Source organism: Heptranchias perlo, chromosome 15 (assembly GCF_035084215.1).
Source record: "Heptranchias perlo isolate sHepPer1 chromosome 15, sHepPer1.hap1, whole genome shotgun sequence".
NCBI lineage: Eukaryota > Metazoa > Chordata > Chondrichthyes > Hexanchiformes > Hexanchidae > Heptranchias > Heptranchias perlo.
The window spans coordinates 10,791,188-10,816,840 of NC_090339.1; the positions used below are offsets into that span (position 1 = coordinate 10,791,188).

General features: G+C 44.5%; 1 protein-coding gene across 1 annotated transcript in view; it reads right to left on the minus strand.

Annotated features, from left to right (window-relative positions):
- Positions 1-3,119: 3,119 nt before the first annotated feature.
- LOC137332685 (sodium/hydrogen exchanger 2-like) overlaps positions 3,120-25,653 on the minus strand; it is a 148,554-nt gene continuing 126,020 nt past the window's right edge. The window contains exons 10-12 of the mRNA XM_067996632.1: positions 22,570-22,689; positions 20,277-20,340; positions 3,120-4,728 (exon numbers count right to left, since the gene is read on the minus strand). Of these exons, the coding sequence (XP_067852733.1) occupies positions 4,379-4,728; positions 20,277-20,340; positions 22,570-22,689 (534 nt within the window). The 3' untranslated portion in view covers positions 3,120-4,378. The remainder of the gene's footprint in view (positions 4,729-20,276; positions 20,341-22,569; positions 22,690-25,653) is intronic.

Here is a 25,653-nt window from a genome sequence, read left to right on the forward strand (position 1 = left end):
TGGTGGGGACTGTATCTCTATGTATGTCTCGAACACATCCACAGTGGCTCATTTCTCAAAGGCACCATACTTGAAAGGCTTTACTTATCCCTAGGGCAAAAAACAACCTTGCTGAATGGATCAAATATCCCATTACACACCAAGCAAAAACTATTTAAATTGACCAGACAGGCAGTAGCAGCAATGTACAAACACCACAAAATCATGCAATAGAATCACAGAAGATTTTCTTTTCAAACCTGGCAGTTTGGAACCAGGAGCAACTACAAAACAAACCTATTAAATTATTTCATTTCTTTCAAACTGCTTTCGGCCACCATTTTCCTTTTTTACTCGGGTCACTGTGTGTAATTAAAGGTAACAGGGTCGGGTTTACGTTAGTTTACCCCAGTAATATCAGCGCAATCAGGGCCGAATCAGATGAACCAGCGCAAACGATCGGGGGAACTGGAAATGTCAGTGAGTTACGCCCAAAACCACTTACGCTCGTGTTTTCCGCGATCTTTTACGCTGGTTTAAGGTCCAATTCATTGGATCAGGCCCTGCACACAAAACTGGCCAGCCCTCCAGGTCGAAATTGCGAGATTTCAGTCAATTGCACTGGTTTGGGAGGGCTCTTCAAATTGCGCTTGTTTTCTTAGGCGCACAGGCACGAGTAGGCACGGTTTAAAAGCATTTCATATCAAAAAATATTGAATTTACTAAGAAACTGACTAGTGTACATCAATGAATCCATTAAATTGGATTCACTGGTGTACACTATTGTTTAAGTCATTTTCAGTGATTTTAAATCAGGTTACTCACAGATGGAGCACTGGACTCTTATTAAAAATGCTGATTTTTAGTGATAAACCCATTTTCAGCTGTATTAATAAAACTGCACCATGTTACCACCCTTAAATACATCAAGGAATACTTTTTAATGGAAAGAAAGAAATGATTACATTGTATTACATTTCTTGATTGTGCTGGTTCATCGAAGATTTTACGTTTGTGATTATGCAAATAAATTTTAGTGGAAACGTGAACTGTAACCAACCAGCGTGATTTCGAGCACATTTTGGGCCCAATTTCCTGAATGCACCCGAGGTAGAAACTCTACCTTAACATCTATAACAAAGCAAATTCATAAAAATACATTGTTCTGAGAAAAAAATCAGTAAATTTACCCAAAACATAGTTGCTTAAAGTTAAAACTTCTTGCAAGGCACTTTTCCTGCACAGGCCTGCGCCTCTCTTTGGTACCTGGTGATTGAGTTCTTTTTCTGTCTTGAGTTCTGATACTATGTGTGAGAGACGCAGCGTGGGTGTTTGTATTTGCAGTGTGAAATAAATGCTCAGATTGCATCGCCACAAACCGTGTCAATGAGAAACAGGTGGAACATTTTCGAAAAAACAATGAGGCCCGAGTGTTGGAAGAAAGCAAAAGAAAATGTCAATCTTTCAGTCAAAGAATAATGAATGACCAGCTGTTCATGGTGCTGGTTGTTAGAGACTTAATGGTGGGGAAAACCTCCTTTTTGCAGTACTACACCATTCATAACTTCACCAAGAACGACAAATCCCTATGGACTGTAAGAAGGGGAAATGTTTAATCTAATCATGTAAATAACCGAGAAAAAGAAGTGGGAAGGGAACAATAAACAAATAAAGTGCATGTATGAACATACGGACAATGACGGACAGGAAAAGACCCTTCGGTCCATCCAGCCTGTCCCACACAATTGTGATACCTTGTTCATCACAATATATACATTCCCCACCCCACCCGAAACCATGTGATCTCCTCGGACAGGCGAAAAAACAGATCAAAACCCAGGCCAATTTGGGGTAATTGTACCTTAAACAAATACTCTAAATACACAATGAGCTGTCAGGCAAAAAAAAAAGTAAGTAATTGAGAATAACGGGAGAGAAGAGCAAAGCTCCTCGTAGCTTAAGCACGTTTTGTAAAGTGTGGGGGGGGGCGCGGGGATGGCTACAAATATTACATCTGTGAGGTCTGTATCTTCCATTATCAGTGAGGTGTGAAATATTAGGACTGCAGTAAATACCAGGAACCACACTCCAGGTCCCTGGACTTGCCATAGGCAACACCCATAACTGATCTACGAGTATGTAAAATAAACTTCAGCAATTATATAAAAAGCAATACTTTGTTGCATTGATAACCAATGTGCAAGGAGATTAATTATGAATTACATTGTATTTTTATGGCACCTAAAATCAATTAGAAATCAAAATTGTTCAGATGTTGTCTAGACTTTAACCATCTGGAACCAACCAGGAAAGTTAAAGTAATTGGAAGAGATGTACAACCTCAGAGACCTGAAATGCTGTTTGCAACGGATTCCCTGCCAAAACAGCAATCCAGAGATGGATCCACCATCTTCTGATGCCCTTTCTCCCTTCCACCACACCCCACCCCCGCCCCTTCCCAAACCAATGCCAAAATAGCACAAAACCAGAACTCCCAACCCTTGTGGACTGGATTTCCTGGCCCCATGAAAAGTGCATTCTGCTGACCTGCTGGTCACCCATACTCTATGGGTTTCCTTATTCTGCTGGAGATGAATTTGGATTACCCCTAACCCACTCTCACCTTATCCCAATACTGACATGGTTTCTTGGGTTCCCAACGCCCCCTCCCCCCACAAAAATAACTGCTAATTACATGGGCCTGTCGAATAGCACCCCTCAAACCCCAACACTGAATGGATTTCCTGGGCAGCATCCCCATTCCCCCCTACTTCTCCCATCCCCTTTCCCTGTCCCATATCCCTACCCCCTCCCTCCTCCCCAATCCTCTCCCTCTTCCCCGCCTTGGTCTAATTATCCCCTCCCCTGCCCTCTAACCCATTTGACCTTTAATACTGAACTTAGTCTCAAATAACCGTGTGCAACACCACAGGAGATGGACTAATGTAAACAAAATATGCAATTAATGCCTAGTGTAATGACACAACAAAATTGCAGCAAATATTTAACACGCTTAAGGACAACGCTGGTTCAATTCATTTTTATTTTCCGTAACAACAAAATGGCGCAGGAGCTAATCATTAGGTATATATATATACACTGCATAAAGTTACATTATAACACATAGTATATCAGCTATATATAGAATACATACAGTTACATTATAACACACGGTACATGGGCTATATATACAATGCATACAGTTACATTATAACACACGGTACATGAGATGGTACACAATCTTCTGATATTGCAGTACCTGTCACATAGCGCTGCACACTTTCAAATCGAACGTAACATGTGTAGCAGCCCCTCTCTGACACCTTTCGACACGGAAATCCATAAAGATGGAAGACATCTTCGAACCGGAGTAGCAGTGTTCAGTAGCTCGAGAACAGCAACATGAACATAAGATGTATATAAACCGTGAGCAACAATAAATATCTGCATGGAAGTTAGAAGCTGTTTTTCCAGTCCCAGGGTTCTCATGACATTTATAAAGTGCGTAATGTTTCATGCTCATGGTATGGCAGCTCATCAGACTGAATTGGAATCTAATAACTTCGCCTTAGGAACTTAATAATCCATTCATTATATGCAATTATAAGTCAATAGATAAATAGCCTTCTTACGCATCTGGATGAGTGAAGCTATTTTCAGTCACATTTATTTAATTGCCTTAAATATCTACAAGGTTTCAAGCAGCGTCAGATGAGGTAATGATGACTAATTTTTGTTGCCAACAGTATATTTACTATTTTAACAGTTTAAGGTGGCTGGATGCAACGTCTCCCCTACTGGATGAAAACTTCCTTTTGTACTAATGATGGCTTCAAACTACATTCAGTAGTTTACAAAGTGAAAGAGACATTAGCCTGGAAATTGGTGTCATTTGTGTATGAACACTTAACGCCTTCATGTCTATTTTAACGCAAGTGTTACCCTGTTTATTGTAAATGTGCTAACACCTCCACCAAAAACAGTAGGCAAAGTAATGTCTTATAGATACGTTAACATTTCTACCACTAATATTACTAACAGTGATTTCCAGCAAAATGCTGTATGGCTGAGTGTTTTGAAAGCTGTGTTTGCCATGATTATATACAGAGGTTTGCTTGATTATTGAAACAATGCTATCTAACAAAGGGAAGGAAAATGCATTGCCAAGTTTGTACGACAATGCGAGCTTATTGCACAGCCAACATGTCCGACTTCTGCACAGCTGGCTCTTCCTTGCTGTTCCAGAAACATGGCCTGACTGATGGTGGTGACAATGTTCCTTTAACTGTCTAAAGTGCAATATGCTGCTAGGAAATTCCATATAGTAGTGTTGACTTAGTTTTAAGATAAGAGTGAATGCTGAATGTCTCAAGTCAACTGTCCCATCAATTTTATATTACTATTTTTTAATTCTGTGTACACTGTCACTAACTGGTTCAGAGGACTGCCGGACTAATGGAGGTACATTGGATGTTCTCTGCCCATTGCTGATTTCATTCGGTGACAATCCATTTTCGATTGTTTCCTGAGAAGCAAATCTTAGCTTTACTTTGGGCCGAGGCTTGTTGTTTTTATCCTGATCCTTTCCTTTCTGGTTTATATCCTTTTCATCAGAACTCTGTAAATTTTCTGGTTCTTCCTCGTTGATCCATTCAGTGCTGCTAGGCTGCTGAGGTGTGACTGACATGGACTTTGTTAACTTTGGAGATTGATCCTCTGCATTATTTTTATTGCCTCCATATCCTCCAACTGCACAAAGTAGACACAAAAGACATCTTGAAATCTTTGCACAATGAAATTCCCACTGAGATCTTCCATTGCAGGCGCAATGTCAATTGTAGCAGGCACCTAGAAGACCCTGAGTTGGGTCTCTGAATGGGTCCATGATAGACCCAAGATGGTGGTGAGTCCCGGGAATATTATGCTTATATGGTACAATCAATGTCATCGAAGTGACTCCTTGCCTGAGAGGCAGTGCTTGGGCTGATGAGCCCCTTCTTCTCAGAAGGTGTAGGGCAAGCTTTCAGGAGCAGGAAAGCCACCATAGGCCACCAAATAGGAAGGGATAGCTGTCCTGGGATCTGGAGACATGACAGCTCCCTGACATGTCATCCAAACCCTAGAACGATATTGGGACGTTCTGTCCTTCATAGAAACAGTCCTCTCATGCCAGAACAAGGCATTAGAAAGAGCTCAGGGGAGAGGGAGTTTTTTTTCCCCCTGGATTTTAGACCGCAAATTGCCAGCAGAGACAAAGTGTGAGGGAGCCAGGTGAAAACCATTGGGACTGAGTACCAGACGAGACACAGGCATAGCAGAGTTCTGTTGCAATAGACAGTCTACTAGAATCAAAGTCACAGTTCCTTTGCCCAATCACTGCTGCAGTTCAAGTTGGGGCTTATTATATGAGGGCCAGTGACAAAGGGGGTGGTGCAGAAGTTTATAAACAGTGCAGGGTGGTTTTATCAGGTCATGCAGTTCTGTGTATGTTAATGCTTCTGTGCAGCACCATGGGACATTTTTACTACGTTAAAGGTGCTATATAAATGCAAGTTGATGCCTTATGTTGTATAGTTCTGTGTAGACTGCGTGTTCTGTGTAGATGTGTAGTTTTATGGACATTGTGTAGTTCTGTATAGAATCACACAGCACCAGAAGGAGGTTATTCAGCCCATCGTGCTTATGTCCGCTCTTTGAAAGAACTAGACAATTCGTCCCATTCCCCTGTTCTTTCCCCATAGCCTGCAAATTTAGGTGGTGAACTTCTGCGTGCATTGTGTAGTTAAGTGTAGTTATGTGTAGTAATGTGTAGGTTGTGAATTTCTGTGTACATTGTGTAGTTATGTGTAGGGTGTATGGTTATGTGTAGGATGTGTAATTATGTGTGGGGCATGTAGTTCTGTGTTGGTTGTGAATTTCTGCTTAGGTTGTGTACTTACATATAGGTTGTGTAGTGCTGTGTATGGTACGATAGTCTAGCGGTTATGGTACTAGACTCGTAACCCTCAGAAAGTTACGAGTTTAAATTCCAACATGGCAAATTGTGAAAGTTAATTCTATTAATTCAGCACCAGGATAAATAATCATCAAAGCTATCAAACTTTCATAAAAACCCAGCTGGTTTACTAATGTCCTTCAGGGAAGGGGACTCCTACCCAGTATGTCCTCTATGTAACTCCAGTACTATAACTGATTCCTAATGCCCTATGAAGTGGCCTAGCATGCAGAATCAGTGCCCAATTTGGGACAGCAATGGCTTGCGAAATGGATATCAAGCAGAGAGTGGGGTTAAGGGTTGCTACTAAAACTGGCACAAGGTGTGAAGTGGTGTTCCACAAGGATCGGTGCTGGGACCACTGTTGTTCACCATTTACATAAACGATTTGGACTCAGGAATCAGAAGCACAATTTCAAAATTTGCAGATGACACCAAATTGGGGGGTATAGTTAATACTGAGGAGGACTGTGACAAATTACAAGAAGACGTTAATAAACTTGGAGAATGGGCATGGAATTGGCACATGAATTTCAATATAAATGTGAGGTGGTGCATTTTGATGGAAAAAATAAAGAGGCCACACACTGCTTGGATAATAAGAGTCTTATTACACAATACACAAATCACTAAAATTAGCAACACAGATTAATAAGGCCTTAAAAAAGGCAAATCAAGCACTAAGGTTCATTTCTAGAGGGATAGAATTGAAAAGCAGAGAAGTTATGTTAAACTTACATAGAACCTTGGCTAGACCACACTTAGAGTGCTGTGCACAGTTCTGGTCGCCATATTGTAAAAAGGATATAAAGACACTGGAGAAGGTGCAAAAAAGATTTTCAAGGATTATACCAGAACTGAGAGTTTATACCTATCAGGAAAGTCTGAAAAGGATGGGGCTCTTTTCTCTAGAAAAGAGAAGACCGAGAGGTGACCTGAAAGAGGTCTTTAAGATTATGAAAAGTTTTGATAGGGAGACATAAAGTAAATGTATCCACTTGTGGGGCAGTCTAAAACTTGGGGCTATAAATATAAGACTAATATAAGACTAATAAATCCAATAAATTCTATAAATATAAGACTAATAAACCCAATAAGGAATTCAGGAGAAACTTCTTTACCCAGAGAGTGGTTAGAATGTGGAACTTGCTACCACATGGAGTAACTGAGGTAAATAGCATAGATGTATTTAAGGGAAAGCTAGATAAACACATGAGGGAGAAAGGAATAGAAGGTTATGCTGATAGGGTTAAATGAAGAGGGGAGAGAGGAGGCTCCTGTGGAGCATAAACACTGGCATGGACCAGTTGGGCTGAATGGCCTGTTTCTGTGCTGTAAATTCTATGGAATACTATGTAACTCAGTCATATTTATCAGCTAACATCTTAGACTCCTCTATCACTACCCCTGGAAGTCTTCAAAATTGATTCCAGACGTTTGGTCAAACCAGGTCAAGGAAATATCCCATCGTTCCCCCCTCAACTGACAAAACACCATTTGGAGGAAGCACAGAGGCAAGCATGCTCCACAGCTGGTTGAATGAAGTATCTATCGTTTCTATTGGTTATGGGCAATCTAGCTGCTCGAGAAGTGAAAAAGGGGTACGATTACAGCTGCATTCTGATGCCTAATATCTTTTGTTTCTGTAACAGATTCACATTCTGTCCTGAATGTTTCCATCTCCCTCATGTACATCTGATATATAGGTAGCATTCAGACAAGGCATCAGATTAGGTTTAAGAGAAAATACATCATACCCTGTCACCCAGGGAAAGTACTGTGGAAACAAACACTAGGGACGTGCTACCATGATATGGCTTAAGATTAAACATTTTGTTTCACTGTGCAAAGATTGTTCTTCCAGAGACTTGCAAGGTTGTATCATGAGGTGACAGGAATGGATGGTTTTTGAGTTGCCTGGAAGATTTAAGGCATGGCAGGTGAAAACAGATTACCGGGTATGGTAGTGCCATGGACTAGTAATATAGAGACCTGGATTAATAACCCGGTGGAACATGAGTTCACATCCCACCATGGCAGTTTGAGAGTTTCAATTCAGTTTTTAAAAAAATCTGGAAATAAAAAGCTGGTGTCAGTAAAACTGACCGTGATGTTGTTGGATTATTGTAAAACCCAACTGGTTCACTAATGTCCTTTAAGGAAGGAAACCTGCCGTCCTTACCCGGTCTGGCCTATATGTGGCTCCAGTCCCACACCAACGTGATTGACTCTGAACTGCCCTCTGAAGTGGCCCAACAAGTCACTCGATTGTATCAAACTGCTACTGCAGGGCTTCTAGGGATGGACAATTAGAGATGGACAATGAAATGCCTGCCTTGCCAGCAACGCCCACATCCCAAGAATAAATAAAAAGTATATATTGATGGAGGGCATGGGGAAAACGGCCTGGTTAGAATGAGAGCTTTCCAAATGGCTCTTGCGGCTGACATCAGGTTCTGTTCCATAAGTTGTTATGGCTATTCTTGGTGATCTCTTTGCTGCAACTGGGGGCCTTTTTCTTCTGAGGCCTCTATGATGATGACTCTTTATACTGTGACTTTGTGCAGCAAGAAGCATGCTACCACAATCCTTGAAACCATAGCCTGAGAGTATTGCAGGACACCCTCGTATCTATCCAGGCACCTGAAACGCTGCTTTAAAGTGCCAGTGGTGTGATCGATGATTACTCGAGCGGCTGCAATAAACTCATTGTACCTGTGTTTGGCTGGGTATTCTCATCTACCATTGAGCTGCCATGAGCCACAGCTCCAGAGTATAGGTTTAATTGATGCACGATCTATCCTCAGACTTGCCTTTGTGGGTTAAACAATGTGACAGCTGCCTGGGAAATAAGCACTAACTTGCATAATCTGGTGCTGACATTCAGAGAGTAAAATCCTTGCTGATTCATGTAGGTAATGGTCATTTTGCAATGGATCATGTAGGGGCATAGGACTGAGATGTATAACCACCCCCGCACCCCATCCCCAACCTTCAGAAATCCTGCCACTTGGTAAAAGTGCAAAGCCCTCTTGTATTGCCGCAGGTTAACAGTGAGGAAAGAAAATGAAATTGTATGCTTGAGTAGGCATGGCATCTGTCATTTGTTTGATACATCAATGTATTGCAGATTGACTAATGTGGGTGATGTCATGAGTGGCACTTTAGAATGACCTAGAATCATAGAATCTTAGAATCTTACAGCACAGAAGGAAGCCATTCGGCCTGTCGTGCCGATGCCAGCTCTTTGAAATGCTGTCCAATTTAGTTCCATGCCCCAGCTTTTTCCCCATTGCCCTGTAAATTAGTCCTTTTTTTCATTCATTCATGGGATGTGGGCGTCGATGGTGAGGCCAGCATTTATTGCCCATCCCTAATTGCCCTTGAGAAGGTGGTGGTGAGTCGGCTTCTTGAACCACTGCAGTCCGTGTGGTGAAGGTTCTCCCACAGTGCTGTTAGGAGGGGAGTTCCAGGATTTTGACCCAGTGATGATGAAGGAACGGCAATATATTTCCAAGTCAGGATGGTGTGTGACTTGGAGGGGAACGTGCAGGTGGTGTTGTTCCCATCTACCTGCTGCCCTTATCCTTCTAGGTGGTAGAGGTCGCGGGTTTGGGAGGTGCTGTCGAAGAAGCCTTGGCGAGTTGCTGCAGTGCATCCTGTGGATGGTACACACTGCAGCCACGGTGCGCCGGTGATGAAGGGAGTAAATGTTTAGGGTGGTGGATGGGGTGCCAATCAAGCGAGCTGCTTTGTCCTGGATGGTGTCGAGCTTCTTGAGTGTTGTTTGAGCTGTACTCTTCCAGGCAAGTGGAGAGTATTCCATCACACTCCTGACTTGTGCTTTGTGGATGGTGGAAAGGCTTTGGGGAGTCAGGAGATGAGTCACTCGCCGCAGAATACCCAGCCTCTGACCTGCTCTTGTAGCCACAGTATTTATGTGGCTGGTCCAGTTAAGTTTCTGGTTAATGGTGACCCCCAGGATGTTGATGGTGGGGGATTCGGCGATGGTAATGCCGTTGAATGTCAAGGGGAGGTGGTTAGCCTCTTTTTGTTGGAGATGGTCATTGCCTGGCACTTGTCGGGCACAAATGTTACTTGCCACTTATTTGCCCAAGCCTGGATGTTGTCCAGGTCTTGATGCATGTGGGCACGAACTGCTTCATTATCTGAGGGGTTGCGAATGGAACTAAACACTGTGCAATCATCAGTGAACAACCCCACTTCTGACTTTATGATGGAGGGAAGGTCATTCATGAAGCAGCTAAAGATGGTTGGGCCTAGGACACCGCCCTGAGGAACTTCTGCAGCGATGTCCTGGGCCCTGAGATGATTGGCCTCCAACAACTACTACCATCTTCCTTGTGCTAGATTTGAGTCCAGCCACTGGAGAGTTTTCCCGCTGATTCCCATTGATTTCAATTTTACTGGGACTCCTTGATGCCACACTCGGTCAAATGCTGCCTTAATGTCAAGGGCAGTCACTCTCACCTCGCCCCTGGATTTCAGCTCTTTTGTCCAAGTTTGGCTGTAATGAGGTCTGGAGCAGAGTGGTCCTGGCAGAACCCAAACTGAGCATCGGTGATCAGGTTATTGGTGAGTAAGTGCCGCTTGATAGCACTGTCGACGACACCTCTTCAAGTACACGACCAATTGCCTTTTGGAAGTTCCTATGGAATTTGATTCCACCACCCTTTCAGGTAGTGCATTCCAAATCTTAACGAATCTCTATGTGAAAAAATTTCTCCTAATTTCCACTCTAGTTCTTTTGCCAATTATTTTAAATCTGTGACCTCTGGTTACCGATCTACTTGCCAAAGGAAACAGTTTCTCCCTACTTGCTCTATCAAAATCTCTCATAATTTTGAATACCTCTATTAGGTCTCCCCTTAACCTTCTCTGTTCCATGGAGAACAATCCCAGCTTCTCCAATCTCTCCACATAACTGAAGTCCCTCATCCCTGGTGTCATCCTGGTAAACCTCCTCTGTACCCTCTCCAAGGCCTTGAAATCCTTCCTACAGTGTGGTGCCCAGAACTGTACACAATACTCCAGCTGAGGCCTAACCAGTGATTTGTAAAGGTTTAGCATGACGTCCTTGTTTTTCTATTCAATGCACCTATTTACACAGCCAAGTATCCCATATGCATTCTTAACCACCTTATAAACTTGCCCTGCCACCTTCAAAGATTTGTGAATATGCACCCCCAGGTCCCTCTGCTCTCGCACCTCCCTCAAATTAGAACCATTTAGATTATACTGCCTCTCCATGTTGTTCCTCCCAAAATGCATCACTTCACACTTACCCACATTAAATTGCATCTGCCATCTGTCTGCCCATTTCACCAGACTATCTAAGTCCTCCTGAAGTCTGCCACTATCCTCCTCATTATTTACTATATTGTCAAGTTTTGTATCATCCACAAACTTTGAAATTGTACTCTCTGTACCCAAGTCCAGGTCATTTACATATAACAAGAAAAGCAATGGTCCTAACACCAATCCCTGGGGGACCCCACTGCATACTTCTTTCCAGTCAGAAAAATATCCGATCCTCACTACTCTCCACCTCCTATCCCTTAGCCAATTACGTACCCAAGTTACCAACGGCCCTTTAATCCCATGTGCTTCTATTTTCCGAATAAGTCTGTTATGTGGTACTTCATCAAATGCCTTTTGAAAGTCTATATATACAACACCTACTGCATTACCTTCATCAACCCTCTCTGTTACTTCATCAAAGAACTCAATCAGGTTAGTCTGACATGATTTGCCTTTAACAAATCCATGCTAGCTGTCCCTTATTAACCCGCTCCTCCAAGTGAGAATTAATTTTGTCCTTGACAATGGTCTCTAGTAGTTTTCCCACCACCGACGTTAGACTGACAGGCCTCAGTTACAGGTTTATCCCTCTCCCCTTTTTTGAATAGGGGTGTAACATTTGCAATCCCCCAGTCCTCTGGCACCACTCCCATATCCAAGGAGGATTGAACGATTGTGGCCAGAGCTTCTGTCAGAGCTTCTTCCACTTTGCTTCCCTCAGCAACCTAGGATGCATCCTATCTATTTTTATCCTATCTAGTATCTCTACTCCCTCCCCCTCTACTACAACATTAACGTCATCCTCTTCTTTTGTGAAGACAGATACCAAGTGTCCATTCAGTACCTCAGTCATACCCTCTGCCTCCAGCAGATTTCCTTTTTTATCCCTAATCGGCCCCACCATTTCTTTAACTACCCTTTTACTTTTTATATGTCTAGAAAAGATTTTTGGGTTCCCTTTTATGTTACCCGCTAATCTTTTCTCATATTCTCTCTTTGCCCCTCTTAAATCTTTTTTCAATTTCCCCCTGCACTCTTTGTATTCTGTTTGGTTTTCTGTTGTATTCTGTACCTGACATTTGTCATAGATCTCCTTTTTCTGTTTTATTTTAACCTCTATTTCCTTTGTCATCCCGGGAGCTCTAGCTTGGGATGCCCCATCTTTCCTCCTTATGGGAATATGCTGGGTTTGTACCTGAACAATCTCCACCTTGAAGGCCTACCATTGCTCATTTACTGTTTTCTTGGCCAAACTTTGTTTCCAGTTCATCTGACTTGGAATGCACATTGAAGTTAAGGGCTGTTGTGATCTTCACAGCCATTGGGAGGTGCTGTGTCCTTGATTGAGTTTCACTGCTGGTCCCTTTGAAGCATGTGGCATAACTCATTCATAGTCTCCCTTATGAATTGTACCCTGTACAAGTTCAGTGCCTGATTGAGAGTTGTAGGTATGTACATCTTGGTCTGGAAATTAAAAGGACCAGCATGTGAACACTGACTTCCTCTAGTACAACCTGACCTGCCTTGTAGCCCTCTGTGGGTCTTCCTCCTCCTCCTCTTCTTCCAAAAAGCACAGATGCAGGGGATTCCCACGGGAAAACCCTTTGTGACAGTATTACAAAAAAATGTGCAGGGCTACGGGGATAGGGCAGGGGAGTGGAACTAGCTGGATTGCTCGTGCATAGAGCTGGCATGGACTCGATGGGCCAAATGGCCTCCTTCTGTGCTGGAACCTTTCTATGATTATATGATTCTATGATTACAGCTGGAAGGAAAAAGTGGTTGGGCCACAATTGCCACAAATGGTCCTGAACAGCAAAGTAACAGCAACAAAAAAAATAATGGGAAATGGACTGAAAATCGGGAGCGATACCTTCTTACAGAGATCTTTAAATGATATTTAGTAAATAGCTACATCCCAAGCAATCCTAGACACCCATTGTATATGGCTGCACCATCTGCTGTAAATGGATGAATCAATTATATGTTTTTTTTTATTCGTTCACAGGATGTGGGCGTCGCTGGCAAGGCCAGCATTTATTGCCCATCCCTAATTGCCCTTGAGAAGGTGGTGGTGAGCCGCCTTCTTGAACCGCTGCAGTCCGTGTGGTGACAGTTCTCCTACAGTGCTGTTAGGCCGGTGCCTAGTGGTCCGTCCGGTTTTATGACTTTTTGTAGCGAGATTTTACAACTGAGTGGCTTGCTAGGCCATTTCAGAGGGCAATTAAGAATCAACCACATTGCTGTGGGTCTGGAGTCACATATAGGCCAGACCAGGTAAGGGCAGCAGGCTTCCTTCCCTAAAGGACATTAGTGAACCAGATGGGTTTTTACAACAATCTGGTAGTTTCATGGCCATCATTACTGATACTAGTATTTTAATTCCAGATATTTTTTTAAAATTTAATTAATTGAATGTAATTAATTAATTGAATTTAAATTCGCCAGCTGCTGTGGTGGGATTTGAACTCATGACTCTGGATTTTAGTCCAGGCCTCTGGATTACTAGCCCAGTAACATAACCACATACCCATATGTGCAAACATTGAGAAGTTGTATGGATGTCTAAATGGCACGATTGGGAGAGCATTGATGGGAACTTCCTACACCTATCACTGGAAATGTGAATGATGCACTGAATGGTTGGAATTCTGGCATAAGTCAGAGGAAGCTACGATTCAATTGTACAGAGCTCTAGTCCATCCACACCTTCAGTACTGTGTTCCGTTCTGGTCACTGAGACACAAGGGAGACATTCAAATGCCGGAGGCAGCGCAAAGATTGATTTTTGGTGTCAGAGGTCTGAATTATGAGGAATAAATTGGAGAGACTTAGGCTCTTCATCCTGGAAAGGAGGCACCTGAGAAGTGATCTTATAGAGTTATATTAAACAGTAAATGGCATGGAAAAGGTTAATCTGGAAAAGTAAACTGTGGAAGCAGGACAAGGGACTCAGGTTCAAACTAGTGAAAGGTCACGTTAGGACTGACATCAGGAAGTTGTTCCCTCAGAGAGGGATCAACATGTGCAACGGACTTCCTGTTAGAGAGGTGGAGGTGAAAACCCTGGATGCATTTAAGAAGCAGCTGGATGCTGTAATGTGGGGCTGAAGAGTGTGACTGGATGGATGAGCTAATATGAATTGAATGGTCTTCTCCATCTGTAATTACCCTGTGATTATGGATCTCTGCCTCTTTTTCTAATCTGGCCATGCCCACTTCTAAACACCCAGTCAGGTGTAACTGATTGAGAAATCTCGGCTTTTATTCACAAAGAGAGGAAAATACGACCTTTAGTGCCTTGCACCTTTCAACTGTAGAAACACTTAATAATGGAAGTGGTCAATGCCAATCGAGCTGCCGATTGATAATGATCCGAAACCAGTGTCTTCTGTTTGTCACTGTGTTTAGGAATCTGTGGGGAGATTTTCGACCGTTCCATTTCCCAGCATGAACGGGGCAGTAGTGAGAAAAAAACAATAATGAACAAAAATAAACTTCTTGCCTGAGGCTCGCCCGATGTGATTTTCGAGCGGGCATCGATTTAGGCAGCCAAGGCTGCCGCCTGAAACAGGCAGGAGCCTTATTCTTCCATGGAAATCGGGGTTCTTTGACATCTTTAGGACCCCAATTTGCCATTTTTGCGTCACCAGTGAGGCACCAGTTCAATGGTAAGCCCGTCCACTATTCATGACAGGAAACAGCCAGGTAAGTTACAGGGATCGCCAGAAGCAAGTCTGGGAATATTATTCATTTATTGATTTAGCTGTTTTAAGTCTTCATGATGACATGAATTGTCTTCCATACTAGCTCTGCAAGGTCCTCGACCCCTTAAACTCTACCTTCCCTCGCCCCCTCCACACCCCCAATCTATCCAGCCCGCTCCTTCAAGATGTTGCTGCAGGCCCATGCTCCATAGCTCCCCTGCCGATAGTTCCCACACCTGCCCAAAACCACACGGACAACTCATCAACAACATCTAAATCAGGACTATCAAACTGGTTCAGGTCTCTCGCTGACAGCACGGGCGGGAGTTACAATCGTTCTGCCCACTGCCTGCCCGATGAGGGTCAAAGACCAAAAATCAGGGCCTGTGTTACCACAGAATACGCGAATAGCACAGCTTCTGACAAACATAGTTGATCAATAAGTGTGGGTGATGGTACTCTCACCAAGTTGTAGTCAGTCTAAGTTGTAGCCGTTTTAGTCACAAACCATTACTTCATCAACTTTGACCCTTGTCTTATTAGTCAGAGATCTATGCCTATATATTTTTTTCCTTTCAGGAGTGCTTACAGAAAAATGTGTTGTTCCCTTGAAGCAAAATAAAAGCACAGTGCTATACAGTTCCACCACTGGAACCTTGTAATGAATAAGTCAGTCTGATGAAATGGTAGTCCCCTCTGTCTGATAGTTGTGTCGATGTTAAATGAGTTTGGGCAACGTAAACCTCATTTCCCAGTTCACAGCACAAATCTATCTGCAATATGGCACTGAATTAACAATTTAACCCAGTTATCACAAGGATAGCTAAGGAGGAACTGGAGATGTCTTAGTGTTGCAGAATGGGGTGCTTTTCTGAGGTTGGGATCAAAGTATAGCATTGGAACAGTGTTGAGGGAGATTTATTCTGTGTCTATCCAATGCTATAGCTGGTCTGGCAGTTTTTAATGACACTCAGACCACAGGTATTACACATCTCAATCAGTAACAAATTCAAACAGTCACAATTTTACAATCAAAAATTTAGAATAAAATATAATTGATTTTTTTTAGAGAAACAGGGAGCACAGGATAAATAAGATGAATAGTAAGTAGTTACTCTTAGATGTGTCCCACGCAGTTATTTGTATTTTTGTAAATCACGTCTGGCTAACTCAATATTTTTCTTTGTTTTACATGCTGATGGTATTTGATGACTGTGCTCAGACTAGGCCCAGAACTGTAATGAGCTTCCGAGCACATATCCGCCCCATCACCAAGACCACCTACTTCCACCTCTGTAACATCACCCGTCTTCGCCCCTGCCTCAGCTCATCTGCTGCTGAAACCATCATCCACGTCTTTGTTACATCTAGACTCGACTATTCCAATGCTCTTCTATCCAGTCTCCCATCTTCCATCCTCCATGAACTTGAGCTCATCCAAAACTCTGCTGCTCATATCATAACTCGCACCAAGTCCCGTTCTCCCATCACCCCTGTACTGCTGATCTACATTGGCTACTAGTCCGGGAATGCCTCGATTTTAAAATTCTTATCCTTATTTTCAAATTCCTCCATGGCCTCACCCCTCCCTATGTCTGTAACCTTCTCCAGCCCTACAACCCTCCTTCTCCTGCACTCCTCCAATTCTAGCATCTTGCGCATCCCCGATTTTAATTGTTCCACCATTGGCAGCCGTGCCCTCAGCTGCCTAGGCTCTAAGCTCTGGCATTCCCTTCCTAAACCTCTCCACCTCTCTACCTCTCTCTCCTCCTTTAAGATGCTCTTTAAAACCTACTTCTTTAACCAAGCTTTTAGTCACCTGTCCTAATATTTCCTTATGTGGCTCGGTGTCAAATTTTGTTCAATAATCGCTTCTGGGACGTTTTACTACATTAAAGGCGTTATATAAATGCAAGATGCTGTTGTTGTTAAAGTGGCTTTAATGTGATTAAAAAAATCCCAAGGCACATCACAGGAGTGTTATCAGACAAAATTTAACAGAAAAGTCAACCATGGGCTATTCTTGTCTGCCTTGTTGCAGGTGATTCAGATACTTGGGGAGGTCACCCAATTGGCCTCAGTTGCAGTGATTGCACGGCCTGGGGTCACCAGAGCGGAGACTAAACATGATCACAAATGCAGAATTTATTTTACGTGCTGTGCTTTCTTAGAATGTAAAGGAAACTTAACAAAAACCCTATGGTCATCCAGTAGTTTGTAATTGAGGACCATCTTCTGATTCAAAGACCTGGCCTGCAGTCTAGTCCTTTAATCAAGCTTCCTGTCTTCAATTACATCCCACTGTACTCTCAACGACAACAGGAACTATAGTAAGACTGCTCAAGCTAATCTTAGGACCCTTACGGCCCATGGACAGAGGAGGCTTTCACCCTATCAGTCTACACCTGATTTGGGCCAAGGTCCTAGAAATAAAGGGCTGGGGCCCAATCGTAGGGTAGTTTTTATTACTTTGTGCTCCCGACGCAGATCGTCATGTGGAAGTTCACATTGGGAATTTGGGTGCCGAGATCAGCATGTCCCACACCATTATCTGTACATCAAAACCAATCTCTGGAGAATCATTTGGGTCCCACCAACCTCCACGGCCAAATTCCTGGTATGGGCTCACTTCACCCAGAGCTCTGTACCGACAGTTCTAATTCTTGGAATGCACTCCTGTATTTGCAGCCACAGTCTGTTAGCTGAGATGCGGCAATAATTACAAAGTTTGAATTTATCACCATGCTGTGCCTCTCATCTGATTAAATTAATGGAAGGACAGAGCTGGCTGTGTGGTAATTTATGCAGTAGCATTTTACCAAGGTTGAATGTTTGGAGGTCAGGAAAATATACAGGCAATTCTCTGATCTGACATTTCCACTAACTGTCTCCATCTCATTCACATTCAGCACTGTCCTGGATTAAAATATCTGATATACTACAGCACATCCCAAGATAGTAATAAAATGAACATAATCTAATAAGGTCTTAAGGCACTAGTCTTGCTTACATTCTCCACTTTGGAGATAGTGAGAGTGAAATTGGACCTCGTCGTGCCTGTTTTTCAGGCGGAAACCGGGTGCAAAGTGGTCCAATTTAGGGGGCCAGTCTGCAGCTTGCTGGTACTATCCTAATGAGGCCAGTGGACCAATTTGCCGTGGCACTGCCACCGGCCTCATTAGGCAAGCACAGCGTCCCTCACTGGAGATCGCGGCCCGATTCAGGCGCAATCCAATGTCCAGGCCGATATTTTGTTTTCTGCCAACGTTTGCAGTTAAAGCAAACACCCATTGTACCTCTCTGCTAATACTGAAAAGTGACCTCCATTTTAATTTTTCAGTGCTAGTTTTAAACCCAAACCTGCAGGGGTAGAGGTTGCTGTTTACATTATACTGCACTCCCAATTGCAGATACACTCCAGGTAAAGCTTAAAGCTTTATTTTTAATTATTCTCAAATGTGTGCAGTAGGCTTTGTACATGAATAAAAGATGACATAAGACATGTTACATAGCCACAAGAGGTACAGGGGTTTTATATATATTGCAAGCTGAATCCTCAAGCTTGCTACAGAGATTACAATGGAATTCGTAGCCTGGATTTTAAAGTTACTGTTGAGCCAAGTCAGATGGCAGATAAATGAGTTTCCGTTGTCTGTGGCGCATAATTCCTCAATTGGATACAGTCCACAATGTATTACTTCCCAGGTAATTACATTAAGTGGTTTTAGACAGTTAATTTAGACTAATGTCAGGCAGATGGTGTTTTGTCAGGGAGGGACTCTGCAATTCATATATCATGAATCAATAGCTTCAAAACTTATATTCTTCTAAAAGTGAGTCGTTTTTTGTTGTTCATTCTCATTTGGTCCCCCCCGACCCCGCATGATGTCAAATCCTGGGCTTATTACACTGCACCCTGGGATTTGTACCATGTTTTAGAGATCACATCCTGAGACTCCATCCATTATAATGAGGCACTTTGTGTTATGGTGACTGACTCTGTCTTTATTGAATGAGTTTAGGGCATTTTTATCAGCAATTTGGGGATAGTATTCCGTGACTTGGTCCACTTTTCCAGAACGTTCTCACACATTTGAAATAAAACTGTGCATTCTAATCGTCTGCAGAGTAAAAATGACACGCAGACCATTTTATTGTAGAAAGGCATCTAACTTTATAATGGTGCTTCTGATGGGCTAGGGCAATGGTTTGGTGTAAAAAGGTTTCTAATAGAAAAAAGGGGGATAACTTCAAAACTAACCTGCGGAAACATTGGCTATGATTTTATTGCAGGGCGGGATCCTTCCATGTGAGGGGCCCAGGTGTGAAACTAGCTCGCATAGTGAGACACGCAGAGATTTTAACCCCCAGGCCTCATTTCCATGTCCAGGTCCTGACTCCCGCCCGAACCCAGCAGAAATTACTGCCTGGCCAGCAGGCAGGAGCAAAGCTTTGGGTGGCAGGAGGTCGCCACCTGGGACCCAGGGAAAGGGTCCCTAGCAGTCAGCTGAGGGGGTCGGGGTGGGGGGGGGGGGGGGGGGTTCGGGGGGTGATCGCGATCGGGGGAGGGAAGGGGAAGCCCAGGTCAGGGGAGGCCCATGGTTTCCTTGTGAGATCCAGGAGAGAGGTCCTGCTCCTCCTAGCCCATGAAGAAACCTAAAACATTTTGAAGAAACTTACCTGCCTTTGCCTCTTCTGGCCCTCGATCCAGCTCCCAGCAGGTTTGGCCCAATGGGGAAGCCATCACTGCTTCCCCGCTCTGGCCTCCAGTTAAAATAGCAGATCGGGCCCTGGTGACATCATTGGATGTTTTCGCACCCTGATCTCATCCGGTTGTCCTTGCCGGATGAGATTGGGGTGAGAAAGGAGCGGTTAAATGCCCCACTCCATTTGAACTGCCCGTCCCAACCTGGTTTCTGCCAGGCGAGGGGAGTTAAAAGTGGGGCCATTATTTCAGTGAGCGAGTGGTCAATCTATGGAACAGGCTCCCGAGGGAGAGGGTGGAAGCAGTTAGTGTTGATTCACTCAAATGTGAATTGGATCGATTTCTTTCAGAAAATAACATTTTGGGATACCGTATATGAGTAATTTGAGGCATGACATATGGTAAGTGTAGCGTCGCTTGGGAGGAACAGGTGATTTTGGACCTAACGTTTTGACATTGCACAGAGAGAAAATATACAACAAATTGATGGAAAGAAGCTACAGCTTTAGATGAGGACACAAATTCTAAATCTGTACCTAGAGTTAGACATGGTAAATAATGTTTCTTACCTGTAAGGGATCGAGCTAGTTTGCCCTTCTTTTGTGACTCACCATCAAAACAAATTGATCTCCTCTGTGACACAAAGAAATAAAAAGCAATTATTAGACATTACTTCTTTGGCTGCCTGTCTTCTGGTATCTGTGATTCACCAGTCCGCGAAGAGAGCAACATTCTCAACTTGGAGGGGATTAAGAAACTGGCCATCAGCAGACAGCACTGTGTCTGCATCAGCCATAAATCAGGATTTTCACCCACGTTGGTAAAGTTCCCTTTCTCGTTCACTTGCTACAGAGCCAGTTAGTTAGCACCTTCACTGTGTAGTTATTCCAGAGATTTATCACAACAAGTAAGTGTGGCCATTGTAATAGATCTGGAGCTGATTCTAGGGTCAGATACCTCCATGCTCTTGTGGTCAACCCCCAATTCTAAAATGCTACTTGGCATTCCTTATGTAACTACAGGTAGCATACAAGCCAAATTTCCACCAATCCTCCTGTATTTGGCTACTAGCCAAGCATTAAGCCCTCCAATTAATCTTCCACTATAAGTAACTTTCCTTTTACATGCTGTGCTCCATTAATTGACTGATGAATACATTGAGGCAGCTGCTCAGAATCTAAAATGCGAGGGTCACTTTTACTGTGTTCATGTAGCAGGGAGTAAGCTTTGCCCGTGCACATCAGGTCATCTCAGGCCCACGGTGTCACCATTTTCTGTCCACTAATTTTAACAGACAAAAAAAATCAGGGGAGGAGGGCAACACGATATGTGCGGCTAATGGGCGTGACTCCTTGCTAATAGCACAAGCTCAGTAAACCAGCCCTTCAAAAATCATTCTTAAAACAAAAAAAATGAAATCAAATGAAAGAAAATGAGGCTACAAATGACACCGAGTGATAGGAGCAGATGGACATGTCCGTAAGACACCTCTTTGTCCAATATTTAATAGAGGCATTAACCTATTTAACCTATATGTGTTAAATGGGGTATTGCCACCACTAAAATAGCAAAATGTAAGGAATCTTACAACACCAGGTTATAGTCCAACAGTTTTATTTGAAAATCACAAGCTTTCGGAGGCTTTCTCCTTCATCAGGTGAGTGTGGGATTCCATGGAAGGTTCCGCATATATAGTCAGAGAACAATGCCTGGTGATTACAGATAATCTTTCCAACTGCCTGTTGTCAAGGCAATCAAAGGAGTCGAATAGTGTTCAGACAGAGAGACATTACATACAGGACTACTGAATATACAAATGGTCAGAACCCAAAGACAGAGAGAGACAGAGAGAGAGAAACATCCGAAAGGCAGAGAAAGAGAAAGAATGACCAGTTGTATTAAAAACAGATAACTTTTTTCGCTCATGGGGTTACGTGTAGCGTGACATGAACCCAAGATCCCAGTTGAGGCCGTCCTCATGGGTGCGGAACTTGGCTATCAATTTCTGCTCGACGATTGATAGCCAAGTTCCGCACCCATGAGGACGGCCTCAACCGGGATCTTGGGTTCATGTCACGCTACACGTAACCCCACCAGCGAAAAAAGTTATCTGTTTTTAATACAACTGATCATTCTCTCTCTTTCTCTTCCTTTCGGATGTTTCTCTCTCTCTCTCTCTCTCTCTCTCTTTGTCTTTGGGTTCTGACAGTTTGTATATTCAGTAGTCCTGTATGTAATTTCTCTCTGTCTGAACACTATTCGACTCCTTTGATTGCCTTGACAACGGGCAGTTGGAAAGATTATCTGTAATCACTAGGCATTGTTCTCTGACTATATATGCGGTACCTTCCATGGAATCCCACACTCACCTGACGAAGGAGAAAGCCTCCGAAAGCTTGTGATTTTCAAATAAAACTGTTGGACTATAACCTGGTGTTGTAAGATTCCTTACATTTGTCCACCCCAGTCCATCACTGGCATCTCCACATCATGGCTACTAAAATAGCAGACAGAGGAAATTCAAACAAATGTGCTAAGTGTTTTTTGCAGGGCAATGGGTAAAGAGCAAGGAAGTGGGACTAACTTGATAACTCTTTCAAAGAGCCAGCACAGTCATGATGGGCTGAATGGCTTCCTTCTACGCTGTATATGATTCTATGTGTTTGTCCACTACTATCAGCAACGGTAATTTCTAGGCATCAGTATATTAATGTATGAAGTGATATTTATGTATTATTTGCAATTGAATTGCAAACAATATTCTGAAAAGAAACACAATTATGCACATGTAATAAAGAAAAAAATGTTTCAAGAACTAAACATCCATCAGTGGAGACCACGTTTCTGGTTGACTCAATGTACCTGCGTTGGGTTCAGGACGCCGTCATCTTTGAGGAGACTCTCTTGACGACGCAGAAAAATCTCTTTTGCTTGATTTGAATTTTTCCCATTTGACAGGGTGTGTCTGCTGTAAGACTGCGTCTGTTCAAAGAGGACCAATAGATCAAAGTTTCACAGTGCTGTCACACAGCCATCATTCATCTGGCTCGTTTCACCATGCGTGTGAGGTACCAGCAGGTTCGACCATATAATAGATTGAAAGAAAATTGAAGTGGAAAACATTTTCTAAAATAAAATGACAGACTAATAGAAAGTTTCCAATGATAGAATGATTCCAATATATACCTATTTTCTTATGCATTTAAAGGAGCGATATTTGGTTTCAGTGGGGGGAATTTTAACCCCCCCAGGACAGGTGGGAGAGGGCCAGAGGGGGGAGTTAAATTATTAAAAATCTGAAACCCGACCTCAACCCGCCGTGAACAAGCCCATTCCCGGTTTAACCAGGACGGGTTGGGGGGCAGCCAGCGAATAACCTGCTCTCGAGACAGTAATTTAAATATGTTAATGAGGCTGCATGCCGCAGATTTTAGCACCCATTTAGGGCCGGGTTTCCCAGAGCTCAGGAAGCCCGGCAGCTAAAGGGAGGCGAGAACGGCCAGATCCAGCAGGTAAGTGCTTTTTGTAGCACTGCTTGTGGACCAGGAGGAGCAGGAGTGCTTCCCCCCTCAAGCTAACCTGCCACGGCCGGCCCCCTTCCCCATAATCCGACAATCTCTCCCCCGCGATTTCCAAGCCGATCAAGATCTCTCCCCGTGATCTCCCCACCGTGATCTCCCCCCTGAGATCTCTCCCCACGATCTCTCCCCCCGCCACGATCTCCCCCCGCGATCTCTTCCCCCGCGATCTCTCCCCCATGATCTTTCCCCCACGATCTCCCCCCACGATCTACCCCCCACGATCTCTCCCCCCCGATCTTTCTCCCATGATCCCCCCCCAGGATCTCTCCCCAGGATCTCTCCCCCCGCGATCTCCCCCCAGGATCTCTCCCCCATGATCCCTCCCCCTCATGATCTCTCCCCCATGATCTCTCCCCCCATGATCCCTCCCCCTCATGATCTCTCCCCCATGATCTCTCCCCCCATGATCCCTCCCCCTCATGATCTCTCCCCCCATGATCTCTCCCCCCATGATCCATCCCCCTCATGATCTCTCCCCCAATGATCTCTCCCCCGATGATCTCTTCCCCCAGGATTTCTCCCCCCATGATCTCTCCCCCCGTGATCACTCCCTCCAGGATCTCTTCCCCATGATACCCCTCATGATCTCTCCCCTCCGTGATCACTCCCTCCAGGATCTCTTCCGCCATGATCCCCCCCCCATGATCTCTCCCCCCGTGATCACTCCCCCTCCGGATCTCCTCCCCCTATGATCTTCCCCCCTCTTAATCTCCCCCCATGATATCCCCCATGCTCTTTCCCCCCACGATCTCTTCCCCCACGATCTCCCCCCATGATCTCTCCCCCGTGATCTCCCCACTGTGATCTCCTCCCCCATGATCTCTCCTCCCCCATGATCTCTCCCCCCCGTGATCTCCCCACCATGATCTTTCCTCCCCCATGATCTCTTCCCCACCATGATCTTCCCCTGTGATCTCACCCCCCCCCCCCCCCCCGTGATCTCTCCCCCCGCGATCTCTCCCCCCCGTGATCTCCCCTCCCTCCTCTCCAGTCCCTGGATGCGGCCTTATGCCGAAGGCCTTCCCGCTCGACAGCCAGGCAGCCTCTAAACCTGGCTGGCTGCTGGACGGGAAATGGAGAAAAAAAATTCAAATGAAGTCCTGCAGTTTCCCCACATTTCCCGGCCGCTACAAGTCCCCCCATCCCTCCCCGCAAACATCGGGGCCAGTATGTATGCTGGTAACTCTGTTAATTGTGAAAGCATGTGATTTATATCAATTAGTGTTGACTGTATTCAGGTGGTGGGGATCAATTGGGGACTCTCTTGTATCCTTTTCATAGGAGAACTTAGCTTGGGTGTGGTGTGTGTGTAAAGGGAAATCTCTGTGGATAAAGGCTTGGAAGCAACTAAAGACCAGGCTCTAGTATTCGATCCTTCACCACATGGCTATCCAGTTTATAACAACCCTACCATTAGAGCTGTTATTGTGAGAGTTTAAAAGACCAGCAAAGAAAGTACTGGGGTCGATCTTGACTTTTGGACAACGGACTGGGTGTCCTGATGCAGCTCGCTGGTTTGAGGCCTCCCAACGCAGGCCGACAGCAGAGTAAGTGCGGGGTGGTGGGGGTGGGGTGGGTTATGACTGCGGAGGGTGGGGGAGGAGGGGGCGGGTCACGATCGCGGAGGGTGGGGGAGGAGGGGGGGCGGGTCACGATCGCGGAGGGTGGGGGAGGAGGGGGCGGGTCACGATCGTGGAGGGTGGGGGAGGAGGGGGCGGGTCACGATCGCGGAGGGTGGGGGAGGAGGGGGCGGGTCACGATCGCGGAGGGTGGGGGAGGAGGGGGCGGGTCACGATCGCGGAGGGTGGGGGAGGAGGGGGGGCGGGTCACGATCGCGGAGGGTGGGGGAGGAGGGGGCGGGTCACGATCGCGGAGGAGGGGGGGCGGGTCACGATCGCGGAGGGTGGGGGAGGAGGGGGCGGGTCACGATCGCGGAGGGTGGGGGAGGAGGGGGCGGGTCACGATCGCGGAGGGTGGGGGAAAATGTCACTGAACTAGTGGTCAGTGTTAATGGGATGGTGAGGTGACCTTACTGTCCCATTGACCTTGGAGGCTGTTACTGCCCCATTAATACCAGGCCATACCAGTGAAAATTGATGCCACTATCTTTAGGTAGCACAGAATAATTCTGCACTTGCTGTCTGGAAAACATGGAACATTTCAGCAAGTTATCAGAGTATTGGTAAAAATAACATAATATCTGGCCATCAGTCAGTCTGTATTGAATTTGGATCAAAGGTAACAAAGGAAAAGTGTTGGGTTTGTCCATGTTCCATCTTTGGAAAGAGTTCATAAGGAAATGGCCAAAATGGACAAGGAGATTGAATATCTGGGTTTAACGAGAGATTCTGGTATCATTACCCCA